Source organism: Choloepus didactylus, chromosome 2 (assembly GCF_015220235.1).
Source record: "Choloepus didactylus isolate mChoDid1 chromosome 2, mChoDid1.pri, whole genome shotgun sequence".
Lineage (NCBI taxonomy): Eukaryota > Metazoa > Chordata > Mammalia > Pilosa > Megalonychidae > Choloepus > Choloepus didactylus.
In genome coordinates this window covers 231,464,660-231,480,800 of record NC_051308.1, presented here as the reverse complement: position 1 = coordinate 231,480,800, position 16,141 = coordinate 231,464,660, and the positions used below count along the sequence as shown (strand labels likewise).

The 16,141-nt window shown below is 51.1% G+C and overlaps 1 protein-coding gene across 1 annotated transcript in view; it reads right to left on the bottom strand.

Annotated features, from left to right (window-relative positions):
* Positions 1-7,886, bottom strand: part of IFFO2 (intermediate filament family orphan 2) — a 44,720-nt gene extending 36,834 nt beyond the window's left edge. Inside the window, 2 exon segments of the mRNA XM_037828358.1 lie at positions 6,826-7,061; positions 7,063-7,886. Of these exon segments, the coding sequence (XP_037684286.1) occupies positions 6,826-7,061; positions 7,063-7,500 (674 nt within the window). The 5' untranslated portion in view covers positions 7,501-7,886.
* Between the last annotated feature and the right edge of the window lie 8,255 nt (positions 7,887-16,141).

The window sequence follows — 16,141 nt, the reverse complement described above, 5'->3', positions numbered from 1 at the left end:
TTGGAGGCAGAGACTGGGTGGCCTCAGCATCTGGCACCCAGAAGTGTATGTTCATTAAACACTCATCGAACTGATGGGTCAGGACTGAACCCCAGTTCATCTGACTCTTGACCCAGGCGTGTCCCTTCACAAGCTGCCGAGTGCCCTGGTACAGAGGCTGTGTCGTCTGTGTCTTGAGTCCCCCACTCCCTCCAGACGCCCGGCATGCAGCAGCCAGGCACAGGGCACTCCCTCACTGCCCAAACATTTGCCCATTATGAACTCTAGCCTGGCCCTGGCTGGGCTCTGAGAGTACAAGACCGAGAAGTCAAACCCAGAGCTGCTCCCTGCAGAGCTTAGGGTTGGCGGGGGAGGCAGACACATCCCACTGGAAGCCAGGCTGCTGTGGGCTGCTGTGGGGGAGAGGTATGGGTGCTCAGGAATGCTTGATGAAAGGAGCAACGAATCTCAATTCTGAGCAGAGGGGACGACAGGACTACGTCCCCTCTGTCCCAGCCTTCAGCCATCCACATCATTGGAAATAAGCAGAACACCAAGCCGGCATCATCTCCTGGATACGATCAAAGCCAGGACTGTAAATGCAAAGTCCACAAACTTGTGTATCACTGATACACGGCAGGGTTTAAATCGATTGCCCTGGAAGTCATCGCATCTTGCTGCGGCAAAGGGTGTGTTCAAATTCTGGGCGTCCCGGCTTCTCCTCCTGTGTGTCCTTCAAATACGGCTGCATGTGGAGATATGGGCCAGGAGCCTGGAGAGAGCCGGAGTGAGGGAGTGAGGGAGTGAGGGAGTGTGTGTGTGTGTGTGTGTGTGTGTGTGTGTGTGTGTCTTGGGGGAGCCCAGGGGCTTGTGTGTGTGTGTGTGTGTGTGTGTGTGTCTTGGGGGAGCCCAGGGGCTTGTGTGTGTGTGTGTGTGTGTGTGTGTGTGTGTGTGTGTGTGTGTCTTGGGGGAGCCCAGGGGCTTTGCATCCGGTCCGCCACAGCGTAAGCCCCGCCTCGCATTCCTCCGAGAAGGAATCTTCAGCGTCAGCTGTCTCCCCACTTCCTTTTCTTTTCTGGGACCTCATTCCACTCCCTCTGGCTTGAGGCTCTGAAAATCCCTCCCAATTTTGTCCCCAGCGAGAGCGCCTGCCCAGCCGAGAGATTTTTAAATACAGTTCTCAAGTGAGCCGATGCACGAGCTGGAGGGGGTTTTGTGTGTTTCTTTTAAAGGAAGTTGGGAGAAAGGCGGTATTGGGGTGGCGAGAGATTTCCGGAAGCACAAATCAGCCGCTAAGAGCGAGGAGAGCACCCTGCTTAGACTCTGGACAAAGAAGCAGCCCCTCTTCCCTCCGCCCCCAACACCATCTCTGGCGCCTTTCACGGGACAGAGAGCTGAGTCGGGCGACGTGTCCTGAAATGGATTTGTTGGGCAGTCCAGGGCCATGCCAAGAAATCCCTGTAAATTAAGGGAAGAGGCATTGCGGGGGGGGTGGGGAGGATACCACAAGTCTCCCAAGCCCTGGGTACCTTAACACACGAGCCAGTTTACTCCTTCCCAGACCCTGGGGGAGTGATGTTATCAGCCTTCTCTTACAGAGGAGGTAACTGGTGGCTCAGACCACAGGCGAGGCCAAGCAACTCGCCCACAGTCACACAGATAGGGGCAGAGATGAAATTCGAACCCTCTTCCCACCACCCCAGCTTGCTTCATGGGTAAATCAGAAATAAAGAAGCCATATCAGTGGCAGCTTCCTTGACATGGGAGGTGTCAAGGAAGTGGCAGGGAACAGAGCCCTCTAACTAGGACATCCAGGGGTCAGCACCCACCACCTTGAGGGCCACCCTGGGGCATGACAGGGAAGGCAGGGGACATTCCAGCTGACCTGCCCATTTTGGGGACCTCCATTGCTACCGACAGCCGGGCCCCTTCCGGCTCACAATCAGAAATAGCTGTGACAAAAGTCCCTCCCATCCCTAAAAGTGCCTGTTAAAAAAATGCTTAAGGGCAGACACAGAAAAATGCAGAGAGAACTTTGAAAAACCCAGACCACATGCAGATGAGGTGGGCATTACCTCAGAGCAGCGAGCAAAGCTCTGAATGGCAGGCGGGAGGTGTGGGGTTGGCCCAGGTCAGCTTTAGGGGTCAGTCCCCCTCCGGGTCTCAGTCTTCCCATCTTGAAAATGAAAGTTCTCAGTTGAATCATCGAGCCCTTCCTTCTTTCCTTCTCTTTCCCTCTTTCTTTTTATAAGTAGCAGAACCTTGTTTCCAAATTGAATCTTCCTTGGAATATCCATCTGGGAGTCAGAAGAGGAGCTGCTGTGGTCGCTGTGGGCTGAGCCCTCAGAATCACCCCAAGGCACCTGCTCTGGACTCTAGGACTCGAGAAGGAAGTTCACACCTGAAAACCACCGAGCTAAATGATTGCCAGGGTCCCTTCCAGCTCGCAAACACAATGCCCCCATAACTCCAGGCACTGGGGAGGAACAAGCCAACCCCGTCAAGCTGACTTAAGCCAGGGACGCAGACACTCAGTCAGCACCCTGCAGGAGCAGGGGGAAGAGCCAGGAGGGCTGTAGGGGTTTTGATACCAGGAGCTTCAGGCCCCCCAAAAGATGCCCCACCAAAAGGCAGAGCCAGGCTGGTGCCCTCTCAGCCAGCCCCTGGGCAACTCTTCTTCCAGCTGCCAGGCGAGAGGGTCTTTTCTCTTGACAACCACAAGCTCTCCTGCATCCTTCTGGAGCCAATGCAGAGAGAGGAAAGGGCTTCAGTTCAGCCTGGGATGGGCTGGGTAGCACTGACCGTGCCCCAAGCCTGGACCCTCAGAGCAGCACTGACCTGAGTCACAGACCCACAGTGTTCATGAGCTGGGCGGGCACCTAAAGGAGCCCCCATGTAAAGGTGGAGGAATTGAGGCCCAGAGAAGGCAGTAGTTGGCCCAAGGTCACACAGCGCTTTGTGGCAGAGCCAGACCTAGAACCTGAGTTTCTTGGATGCTGCTGATTCAGAGAACTCTCCACTTGTTTAAAGTTCAGATAGATTCAGGAGGAATCTCCCAGGGAAAAGCCCCCAGCTTGCAAACTCAGAACAGGAATATTTTGGTGGCAGTGGGTGGTGACATCGTAGAGATGTTTGTTTTGGTTTCCAAATCAATGCTTGACAACCTTGTCCAAGTTACAGCTTCAGCAACCACATTTCCCACGTGGTAAAGGTCTCGGAGCTCAGAGCTCAACTGGGTTGGACCAAGGGAAAATCAAAGCAGTGTGAAAAGAGTTAGGGCCCAGGCACCCAGGTCAGAGCCTCTGGTCTGGATTGGTGTTTTCAAAGCATGGTTCATATACCACCAGTGGCACAGATGGTTTTAGGTGGCACACATGTGACTTTTTAAATTTAAAACATGGTGAATAAATAGTTGAATGGATAACAAAAGTGTTCTATTCATACAGTAGAATATTATTCAGCAAAAAAAGGAATGTACTACTGATACATTGTACAACATGGGTGAACCTCAAAAAATGCAAATTGTATGATTCCATTTATACGAAATGTCTAGAAAAGGCAAATGTACAGAGACAGAAAGTAGATTAGTGGTTGCCTGTGGCAAGGGGTAGGAACAAAGATTAACCAAAAACAGGCATGAAGGATCTTTTGGGGGTGATGCAAGTGTTCTAAAACTGGATTGTGGTTATGGTTACATAACTCTGAATTTACTAAAAATCATTAAATCGAGAATTTTACAATGCAAACATTTCTCAATAAGGCTGATAAAAATATTTTGTATAAGTAATGGTATAGGTGGTAATAGATGGATATGGCAAAAAAATTATGAAGGTGACACTCAAAAAACTACCAGCTTGGAAAACACTCAGCTACGCATCCCAGGTTGCCGTTTGGGGAAAGCAAGCGGGGGTCACTGAGGCCACTACTTCCTCTAGGTAGACCAGACAAGACCCACCTAGAGTCCTTTCCTTGCACAGGCCCCTTCCATTGGTCACTGCTTGGGGCTCTGTGCAAGGCATCCTGGGAGGATCTGAAGCCTTTGGTGGCCAAGAGCCCAGGCAAACACCTTGGACTTCTGACTAGGAGCTCAAACTCAGATTTGTATACTGTCAAGGCAGGGAAGATCATCTATTCCAGTGGGTTTTAAGTTGTTGTTGTTTTTTTTTAGAGCTGATCCTCTCTCTCCCCCCAAAAAAAAACTCTTATGAGAAATCCAAATATAGATAAATAAAATTAAATGTTACTTGTATAAGTTAATATTATAGGTTCAAAAATATAACAGAGAATGGGAAGTCTTCTACATGATTTTTCTGTAAACCTACAACTTCTCTAATAAAAAGATTTATATTAATACATATATATGTACATATATATAACAGAGTTACCTATTCTAAATTCAATTAATGAGATTGAAGAGACCATTTTGATCCATTAACATTTAGAACTGGGATTATGAATGACAATTCTGCATCCTGTTTAAGTCCTTCAGTTTTGGCTGCAGAATATCAAGAAAATCCTTGCTCGCACAGATAAGTAGCTACAAATGGGAATAGTTTTTTAGCAGCTTGCTTTGCAGTCTCAGAACACTCTTCAAATATAAACGAAGGCAGGAAAGAGACTTTAAATAGGGGCCAACTACTAACAAGTTAGTATGCTGGAGAGTGCCAAAAATTAACATTGAGAACTTCAATGCTAGTGAGCACATTTTTATGACCATATCAACATTTTAAGTATTTTTTAACATAATAATTTTTAGTAAATATTCAAGGAACCCCTAAAGCATCTCTGAAGAGATGGGGGGCTTCAAGGAACACAGTTCTAGTCCACCACCTCACTTTATAGACAGGGAAACTGAAGCCCAGGGAAGGAAATATGCTTGCTTTGGAAAAATCTAACCTGAGTCCTCATCAGTTCCAGAAAAGACGCATCTCCCCAATTCACCAAACAAACAACAAAAAGTTGGAAGAGAAGGTGTGCACCTACCCCAGATGGTTAAGAAGAGTGCTGCCCGCCCTCCACCTGTCTCGGCAGCACCCGTCCCATTCCAGGCCAGTGCCAGAAGCTGACATCACGCCCCACGCCCTGGGTGCAACTTGTACAGAACATTGCTCAATGCCAACCCATCTCCCTCTAGGCCTGGGCATGGTTTTTCCATCTTCTCAGAAGCCAGGTCCAAAAAGCACACACACAATAAAACAAACACAATACAAGCCTGGGGCATGACGACACGATCTGCGGTGGCGGTGGCAGACAGGAGGGCCCATCCCTCCCGGGTTTCACCATCAAGAGCAAGTGCCTGTTTCCCCACCCTGCCCCAGTAAGACTGCCCACGAGGGACAGAGAGGTGGCCTCCCCATGGCGAGCCACCAGGCCATTAGCAAGTCCTCAAGAGACAGCTACTCCAGGAGAGTTCATCTCCCAGCAGGGTGTAAGAACTACCCCCAGAAAGCCAGGTCCTGCAGGAGAGAGACCTGAAACTCAGGGCATTTCTGCTCCCAGCTACCTTGACAAATGTCTGTCATCTTTCATCGCATCAACCTGATACCTTATACCTTCCAAAAAACGTCACCATCACCATCCAACTCTCTCTTCATATGGCACTGGGTGGATTTTATTATCCTCATTTCTCTGATGAGGAAACAGGCTTCTGAGTGATTCAACAAACTCACTGACAGAGGATGGAGCTGGCTCAGTGGCCAGACAGCCCAGTGGGAGGAAAAGGGAGGAGACCCATGCCCACCCCCACCCCCCAGGGGAGATCTTTGTGCCATGAAACCTGCTGTTCATAGGAGGACCAGGGCTCCAGGGGTGGGTCCCTCTCTGAGTACCCCCCAATCCCTAGAATACCGATCCATGGCTCCAAATGAGGGTTGCCCACTCCGGGGGCAGCAGTCACTCTGGCCAGAGGGCCCCTCCCTCTCCCAGGCCTGAGATGCTGCAGACAGACCCCTCTCCTATCAGGAAGCCAAGCAGACAGTCCTATCAGCCCAGCAGAAGACAGCAGGTAATGGCAGCTTCCCAGCCGGGGCATCTGGGCTAGGGCAGGAAGGTGCTGGCCAGTCCTGCCAGAAGTCAGTTCTGCAGCTCTAGCCAGATACGGTGGTCTGGGCCCATTCAATGTCCAGTCTTCAAGCCCAAGCTTATCTCCTCCTGGGGGACTTTGGGGCTGAGTTTGTTGGGGCCCCAAACAAGGGGTGAAGGGAGGCATTTTAAAAAGCCCGCAGCTAGTCTGATGTAGGTCAGGCTAGCCAGCCCTGCCAGGAGGACCTTATAGAGCTGGGGCAGCATGACAGCAAACACATGATCTCATTTTTATCAAAGAACAAAAAGGCAGCGGGTGAGTTAAGAGAATTTTCTTTTCTCCCATTCATGGTGAGGAGCCCTCTTGCTACATCCTTGGAAGGCAGCAGGCGGGGGATGGAATGCCTCCTCAGGGAGACAGACTAGCCAGAAGTGGTTAAAATCACTGGTTCAAATCCTGACTTCACCATCTGCTAGCCAAGCCACGTTACAGCTCTGTGCCTCAGTTTCCTCATCAGCAAAATGGGGATAAGACTGCCTTCCACTCTTCGTCATCGTGAGGATTGAACGCGATCACATAAAACAAGATGGTTATGCTATCACCTAGAAAACAGTGTGCCTGGACCAATTAAGGCGCGGAGTGTCCCCCACCGTAGTTGACGCCCGCTCCCATTCTTGGATCTAGACAACCAAGCGTGTGTAAGGCGCTCCGCAAACAGAACTTCCAACCCACCTGTTCGGACCAGCTGGCCGCCCCCGTCCCCTCCCGAACCTGGACATCCGCTCCCGGGGAGCGGCTGGGGGAAGGGCGCGTCCCCAACTCACCTCCGCTTGTACTCGTCGCGCTCGCGCTTCACCTTGGCCAGCACGTTGTAGAGCGCACGGATCTCTGGCGTTATGGTGTCGATTTGCACACCCACGCCGTCGGGGTGCACCCACGACACGCCGGGACCCTGCACGGTCTCCACGCCGCCGCCGCCGGTGCGCCGCACCTGCGTGTAGCTCCAGATGGTCCCGGGCAGGCGGCCGTAGTGCTGCGGGTGCGAGCCGCCGCCGGGGGGGCAGGCCGCCCAGGGCCACGGCGTTGGCGTTGACGCCGGCCGCCGCGCCGCTGCCGTGCCCGCCGCCGTGCCCGCCGCCGAGCGCGGGTGGCAGCAGCAGCTCGGGCCCGGTCTGCACGGCCTGCTCGCGGGAGAAGGTCTTGTAGCGCAGCCGCCGCTCACGCTCGCTCTGCTGCTGCTCCAGTTGCTTCTCCAGCAGCCGGTTGCGCCGCTCCAGCTCGTGCACCTTAGCCAGGAAGCAGCGGAAGCGCACGTTGAGCCCCTTCAGGAGGTGGATGTTGGAGCCTAGGTCGTCCCGTAGCGCTGCCGTCACCGGCGATGGCCCCGGCCCGGCCCCGCCGCCGCCGCCACCGGCGCCGGGGCAGCCCCCGCCGCCGCCGCTGCCGGGCGGGCAGCCGAAGGCCAAGGCCATCTCTCCGAACAGCAGGGAGTTCATCATGCGCCGACTGCGCGGCTCAGGGCCCCGGGCCCGGGGCTCCAGGTGCGGCTCCAGCTCCGGGCAGGGCTCCCGGCGCGGCCGGGCTAGGGCGGGCGCGGGCTCCAGCGCGGCGGGCCGGGCGGTTCCAGATGCGCGCCAGATGCGGCCTCCGCAGAAACGGCGGGCCGGGCTGCCGGCAGCGGTGGGCGCGGCGGCGAGGGCCGGGAGTCGGGCGCGCTTGGCCGCTTCTCAGGCAGCGGAGGAGGCCGCGGCGGCTGCGCGTGGCTAGCGAGGGTCTCGGGTCCGACCGCCGGGGCTGTCAGAGAGTCTGTGGAAGCGCCGCGGCAGCCGCACGCAAAGGACTCTCGGCCGGCACTGCCCTCTCTGCGGCGGGCCCCGCCCACTGCAGACCCAGGCTCCTCCCTCGCTTCTAGCCCCGCCCACTCATCCTCCCTATGCGGCGTTCCTAGAGTCCAAGGCCCCGCCCCCGCGGCCCGCAGCGCAGGGCCACGCCCACAGCCCTTGTAGCTCCGCCCACCCAGGGCTCCATCGCCTTCTCTGTGTCTGAGACCGGTTGTCCGCAGCGCTGGCTCCGCCCACCTCCCCGGCTGGACCACGCCCTCTCCTGCGCCGGATTCTACCGCCTGGCGGGGCTCGGATTCTCTGCCGCGGGGACCCGGGCCGCAGAGCTGCACCAGGGACCCGGTTAGCTGGAACCGCCGCAGAGCCTGCCCAGCCTCTTAAAGGGGCCGGCAGTCTGCGCAACAGCTCGCTTCCCTCTTTACGGCGTCCCCTCCCCCACGTCATCTGCCGAGGAGGCGCCTGTTCTCTCCTCCCCCCCCCGCCCCCCATTCCCCCAGCTTGGAATGCGGGAGACCTTGGCTGGGAAGGTCACGGAGGCTGGGGGACCACAGCATCAGAAGATGCATCCTCACTCCGCCCCCACTCCAGCCTGGGAAGCTAGATCGACCTTCCCAGGATAGAGAAGCGCTTCCGTCCGCGCGTCCCCCACGCGGTGCACCCGGCGCTGAGCTCCTCCGCCGCCGCCTTGTCGGCGCCCCCTGTCCCCTGCCGCTGGCCTTGTCGTCCCGAGAGCGGCCTGGGCGCTGCCGAGTCTCTGGTCCCGGGCCCCTTGTGAGGTGGGTGAGAGGAGACTAAGCGAAGACCCTCCCGGAATCTGACACCCTTGCCTCCTTGGGCTGCTGCCGCTCGCCGGCTCTGACTGACCACCTCTCCACCACCACACACACCTACACTTGAAGGCAGCTGACCCCAAAGCTGGGGCCTCTTTTACCGAACCGCCTCAGGGGGCAGCATGGAGGTGGAACTGACCGGGAGGATGAAGCCAACCCAATGATGTAGTCCCTCGTTCATTCATTCATTCATTCAAATCTCCCACCTTTTCAGACCTTCCACCCTAAACACAGGCCAAGTTCCCCAGTCTCCCGGAACCAGTTTGCAAACATTTATCCTAATTTTTAAAATGGTGTTAGTAGTTCCCATTACTGAGTACTTAATGTATGTTAGGGGCCATACTTAGTTATTATCCCCATTTTACAGAGAAGATGACTGAGACCTCAGAAACAGCAAGCTATCCGAAAGGCTCTAACCAAGTTGCTCTAACTAGGTCCATTACCCGATATGATCCTTACCATGAACCTCAGAGGGGAGGTGACCCCTTCCTTCCATCTCTTATGGTTTGCATTGTATATACTTAACCAGACATGTGGCATGTTCCAGATTCTTCTGGTGCATTTTTTGAATTGCAATTTAATTTTTGTCTGGCTATTAACTTTTGTGTTTGTTTTTCTCTGTGTATGTAAGCTTGAGGGCGGGTACCCTGTCTGACAGAGACAATGTCTTGGTGTTCTCAGCGACAAAGAAGACACAAAGGAGAGGCGAGCTTGTTCTGGGTGATGAGGCTGTGATGTTGATCCACTGTATTTTGCTTCAGTCACAAGAGCAAAGCCTCCCATATTTATTTACCTCAACCCCAGTTCTGTGCTCCCTGCCAAAATGGACTCACCTTTTACAACTCAGATCCAAAACTCACCAGTCTTGAAACCTTTCTCTGCTTAACCCAAACCAATCTGGTGACCATTCTTTACTTTTTATCCTCTCATCTCTTGATGGTTTTCTCATTTTTCTAATCCCTTTGCCTTAAAGCAGGGTTTCAAGAACCCCCAAGAGAGCTGAGAATATTATTCTGAAAGTTCCATGACCTTTGGATAGACAAAATTTGTATCTTTATTTTCACTCTAAATGGTATTTAGCATTTCCTTTGGTTATGAATCTAGGCAACTGTGATTTTGTTACTAATAGAAATCACAGATATTTTCCTATCATACTACATTCATTGTAGATATCTCAAAATATCATTTAAGCTACCACAACTCTTAATTAAGGTCATATTAGACCCACCACTAAATCTTGCTTAATATATTAATAAAAAAAACAAAAGTGTTTTTTATAAATATTTTGATAACTGTATTTTAGTAAAATTGTTCTCATTGTAATCCTAATGCATTAAAAAAAATTATTCTGAGAAGGGGTCATAGACTTTACTAGATGCCCAAAGGGAGCCATGCAACAGAAAGGGTTTAAGAAGCCACCCTGGAGTTGGAGTGTGAAACCCTCCTTGGGGGGTTGGGGATGGGAGTGGGGCTGTTCTGATACTGGAGGGATTCAGACATTCCATGATTATTTATTGGGCATCTACTTTGGGCTAGATCCTGCACTAAATGATGGGGGAAAAAACTGTGAACAAGTCTGTCTCATGAGCTTTAGAAGGTCCGGGGGAGCTAATGAGGAGACAGACAACCAGACCCTCCTGAGAGTGAATAAAGGGCTACCATGGGTCCTGTGGGAGGGAGTGGGGAGGGGGGCAGACTGACCCAACCTTGGGGAGGCTCCCGGAGGAGGTGGCTGAGCAGAGAGTGGAAGATCTTAAGGGAACAGAGGAAATGTTACCTGGACCTGAAGGGGTTTTCATGTGAGTAGTAGACACATGATTTGGGCACACAAATTAGCTATAACATATTTCCATGACCACATCAGTGAAAAAAGATGAGGAGGGAGGCTAACAGAGATGGTCCCTAATGTCCTTCTAGCTAGGGTGACCAACCATCCCGCTTTGCCTGAGATTCTGCGGTTTCCACAGTTATCAATGTTAGCCAGAGGGAGCTGAGAATGCAACAAGCCCATTTTAAAGATGAGGGAACTGAGGCCCAGAGATGGGTAGGGACTAGCCTGAGCTCACACAGATAATTGGTGGCAAATCCTGGTCTAGAATTTCTAGTCCTGCTCCCTGGCCATCCACTGCTCAGTCCTACGCCGAGGCAGGTGGTATATTCAGTGTCACCCCCCCTCAGCACTGGATACCTTCACGCTGGCTCCCCCATCCCAGGTCCAAAGGGAAACTAAAGGTCAGGTCCTCACAGGAGGGGGCGTCATTCCAACAGACAAAGGAGCACCCCCAGCCGCTGAGCAAAGATGTGTGTTCCTAGTGGGGCACCACCCCAAGCCCCTCAAAATCACTACGGTGTGTCTAATTCTCCCAGCCTCTTCTTGGAGACAGGAGGAGGGAGTGGAAAGAGATGAGCTGTTGGGCCAAAGTTGGCTTAGGTTTGTACCTCTGCTCCAGTTGTGTGACCTGACTGGCCACTTCACCTCTCTGAGGCTCCATTTCCTCATCAGTGAAATGGGCATAACTTTACCCACAAGGTCCTTCTTGTACCCCCTGACTCATCTCTCACTGCTACCCCACCTTTCAAACTGGAAGCCACTTGGCAGTCTCTTCCATAGACAGTTGCTGAATGAGTGATAAAATAATTAATGAATCAATGAACAAATGCGCTTCCATTCTCCCCACCCTACCCCAATCATTTCACCTGGTAACTACCCCTGATCCCTTCAGGGCCCAGCCTCATGCACAAAACCTTGCCAGCAACCCCCAAGCCCGGCTTCCTCTGGGCTGCGTAAGCACCACACCCACTCATGGCAACCCCAGGTGTGCCCTCTTGTCATTGTCATTCATGGCTGACCTTCTTTTCTCTTCTGCACCCCCTGCCCCACCCTTCCCCTACCTGCCAGATGGTCCCCATCAAAGCTGGGACCTTAAACCAGGTCTAGTTCACTACAGTAACCCCAGTTCCCGGCTTGGTGCCTGGCAGATAACAGGTGCTCAACAAAGGTGAGCTGAGATAAATGACTGAGCTGTGAGTCTTGGAGAAATGTATGTAATAGTTGCTCAGTAAATGTTAGATTTTCAAAACTCACGATTTCTTTATTGCACAACTTTATTGAGCCATATTTTATATATCATATACTTCGCCCACCTCAACAATTTTCAGTAAATTTACTAAGTTGTGCAACTATCACGATAAACCAGTTACAGAAAATTTCATCTTCCCCAATATGATCCCTTGTGTCCATTTACTGTCAGTATCTGTTCCCACCCCCTGCCACACGCAACCAAAAATCTACTCTATGTCTCTATAGACTTGCCTTTTCTGGATATTTCATATAAATGGAATCATACATTACATGTTCTCTTGCATCTTGCTTATTTCACTCAGATGTTTCCGAGGTTCATCCATGCTGTCTGTAGCATGTATCAGTGGTTTGTTTCTTTTTATTGGCCATTTCTTTTTGAATTTTAATAGTTTGAATTTTTCATTACCTTATATAATTTACCTTTCCCTATTTCATTTCTCATTTGTAAATAGGGCTAATAGCATCTATCATAAGGTGGTTGTGAGGGTTAAAAGAGTTAATACACATAAAGCCAAATATGAAGTAAGTTCTCAATAAATTTTTTTTTTTTTTGCTTATGTGAATGTGTGGAAAGCCCATAAATGTATAAGGAAGCAGGAGATAAGGCCCTCTCTTACTTCTTAGTTCAGTCCCTCTGCCAGGGAAATAAACTGCTCCCTCTCCCCCATGTCTCCCACCCCTACCTCCAGGCTGCAGTTTCTAGAACATTCCCATCAGGTTTCTTCACCGTGAAATAAAAGAGAGCATAAAACATGACGGCACAGAGGAAAGGGAGTGACTGCAAGTCCCGCATGATGCTGCAGGTGAAAATTAATCCTTTAAGCAGCACAGGCAGATTCTTGAGAATTTCTCCTCCCCCAAATTAATAATGACAACAACATCCAAAAGGAAAAAAGTTTGGCAAAAAGGGTGACTCTTGCGCATTTCAGCAGCGGCGGCACGTTGCCTGGCCTCATCCCTCCTGGGCACCTCCGGGCTCGTGAGTGGCTGAAGCAGCCTGTTGATGCAACAATTATTCTGGGTGGATTTGCCTTCCTTGCAAAGGGCGTGGATTTCCCCGGAGTCAGGGCGCCAGAGTGTCCCACTGGCTGCCCGGTTGGCACTGATCTTGGTCAGTCCGGCAGCCTTGGAGAAGTCCTGGTTACTTCCACAGCCTCATGAAGGCCTTGCCTGGGCAGTACCACTTGTTCTTGCTGTATAGCAGGGTGGCTATGAGCAGGGGATCTGGAGACCTGCGGTAGGGTCTGAATCCCCCCACTCCATCGATCACTAACCAGTGACCTTGGACAAGTTACTCCACGTCTCTGTGCCTCCATCTCTCCCTGTGTAAAATGGGAAGGTCTCAGTTCATAGGGTTGCTGGGAGGATTGAACAAGTCTACATGTGTAAAGCACTGGGCACGGTGCCTGGCATGTGCTAAGTGCCAGCTGTCATGATCCAACATTTCCAAACCCCTAGTTTGTGCCAGGCACTGTTCTAGGTGGTGGATTGAGCTCTGTGTGACAGGTAATAGAGGCCAGGAAGACCCAAAAGTTTGGGGTCGGGGGGGGGGTCTTGCTTTTAGGCCTTTTTCTCTGATTTCCAAATGACAGGCACCCGTTCAGCACCTCCTTCACTCTTACTTTCTCACTAAAACTCAGATGTTAAAGACACGTCTTACAGGTGGGGAGACTGAGGCTTGGGATGGAGGGAGGGACTTATTCCAAGAACACGCCATGCATGGAACAGCTGAGTTTTGAACCCAGATCTGTTGAACTCCAAGGCCAGTCCATCTCACTCTGGCTGTAACTCCTTCCACGACTCAAAGGTGGAACCTTCAAACGTGGACCACAGGAATGAGCTGCTGAAGTGACTTCTGCCAACCTAGTCCACAGTGTTGGTGGAAACCTTAGAATGAGTGGAAAGAGGAATGGAGAAGGGAGGGCCGGGGCCTACCGGATACCATCAGTTCAAGCCCAGAATCAAGATGAGAAGCAATGCCTTGTCCTCTTGTCTCTGGGCCTTTGCACATGCTGGTTCCTCCTCCAGAAGGCTGTCCCCACTCCTTGCTGGCTAGCTCTTGCTTATCCTTAAGATCTTAGCTTCGGTAGCACTTCTCCTTCTCCGTTCACTGTTGTTTTGTTTGACTTTGTATTGAGGTGGTACTGACATTCAGTAAAGCACGAATATTAAGTGTACAATGAACACCTACATAAGCCTACGCCTATGTCTCACCACCCAGATCAATATCTAAAACAATTCCCACACACCAGAAGCCTCCCTCATTCTTCCTTTCAGATGATATCTTCCCAAAGGTAATCAGATTCTGACTTCTCTCCCCATGGATTCTTTTCTAGCCTGTTCTAGAACTCCAAGTAAATGGAATCAAAGGGTATGTTTGACTACTTTTGCTCAACCTTATGTGTATGAGATTCATCCATGCAGTTGTATGGGAAGTATTTTGTTCTTTTGCTTCAGTGTGTAGTATAACATGGCATGAAAATTTCACAATTTATTCTACTGTGGATGGACATGGAGGATATTTCTAGTTTGGGGCAATCGGGAGTAAAGCTGCTATGTCTTTTGGGGAACATAAGCAGTTGTTCCTCTTGGGTATAGACCCAGGGATGGATGGCTGGGTCATAGGATATGTGCACCTTTAGCATTAGTAGATGCTGCCAAACAATTTTCCAATTTCCAAGCAAATTTACATCTGTAGTGAATAAGACTTCCGGTTGCTTCACACTCTAGCTAACACTGAGCATTGTCAGTCCTTTTTATCTTAGGTTTTCTTGTGGGGTGAAAGTAGCATTTCCTTCTGGAAGTCATTCTGCACCCCCAAACAGGGGGTTAGGGCCTCCTGTTCTTCCCCATTGTAGCATGTATCTTGCTGTAGCATTCCCACCAGATGCAGGGAAGGCTCCTCCAGGAAGGTCAAGGACTCCACCCACCTGACCCATACTCCCCCGGGAAGGAGAAGCCAGACCATCATCCCAGCCCCAGACTACTCACCCTCTTCCAAACTCTCCCTAGGGCAGCCAGAAATCCTGCCCCAAGGACACAGGGCCCTTCTCTTTGATGTGCCCTAATTAATCTAAAGCACAAATGCTTAATGAGATAGTTCCTTACGGGTGTGTGATATTGAGCCTCAGTTTCCCCATCTATTAAAAAAAAGAATAATAGCTCTGCCTCATAGGGTTGGATGAGGACTAAGTGAAGTGCTGCATATTAAATCCATAGACGAATGCCTGTCAGAGGCAAAGTACCATGGTACCTCCCCAAGTTCACTCTAAAGCCTGTGGCCCTCTCTCAGAGGGGCTGCCCTCTCCCGCCTCATTCTTATCATCAGAAAGCTTTATGACATACATGAAAGCGATGCATCCACCTCTGCCTGAAGAGATGGGTCCCTGACTTTAGAAACCAATGTTTACTGGCCACCTTCTCTCCGCATCTTGTGCAGCATCTCATTCATTCCTCAGGAGACCCTGCTCAGATCAATACAAATAACAATAATTTATGGAGCACTTTGTACCTGCCAGGCATCAGATTAAGATGCTTCATGTGCATCACCTTGTTTTATCCTAACCTCATCAATTTGTGGGAAGGACCATTAGGCCCATTTTATAGAATAAGAAACTGAGGCTTGCAGAGGAGAAGCAGCTTTCACAGAGCCTGGATATGCTGAAATCTTAAACCAGATCCTGCACGGATGCTGCAGTGTCCACATCAACCTCAGGGTTTGGGAGGGCCCTGCAGCTTACTGGGGGACCAAGATGAGTGGATTGTTGCCAGAGAGTTCCAGAAACCATAGGGTAATCCTCACCCTATGGGACCCTCCTGTGTCTTCTCCACTAGAAGGAAAGCTGGGGGAAACCACACTTACCTGACCTCTGAATTCTGTTTTGCAAACAGCTTTCCCGCATGTCAGAGAAAGCCCTCAGAGAAAAGCAAAAAGCAGGGCAGGTCCTGTGTGGCCTTGTCGACCTATTTCTGCTGAAACAGATGGCCCAACAATGGGAACACCCCCTGGGAGGTGACTGCAAGAAAAAGGTGAGTCAAAAGGCCTTCTTCCCGGAGGACGGCCCTTCCAGAGATTTAACAGGAGGAATGCATCTGAGCTCATCTTCCTCCTGGTCCTTAACATAACTTTGAAATTACTTGCCAGGCAGAAGTCTCAGCGTCAGCTTTGGTGACTTTCCTGAGGCTGTTTTGTAACTAAAGAGACCTCAGCCATCAGCCTTGGTCTATCCTGCTCTGCACCTTCCAGTCCAGCATAAAACAGATTGTAGAAATAACATCGGTGCCCAGAAAGAGGGGATTGAGTAAATAAGTCATGGCACATCCATAAAGTGTGATGCTCATAGCAACCAAAAGAATAATACACATCTACTGTTTATTGGCATATAGA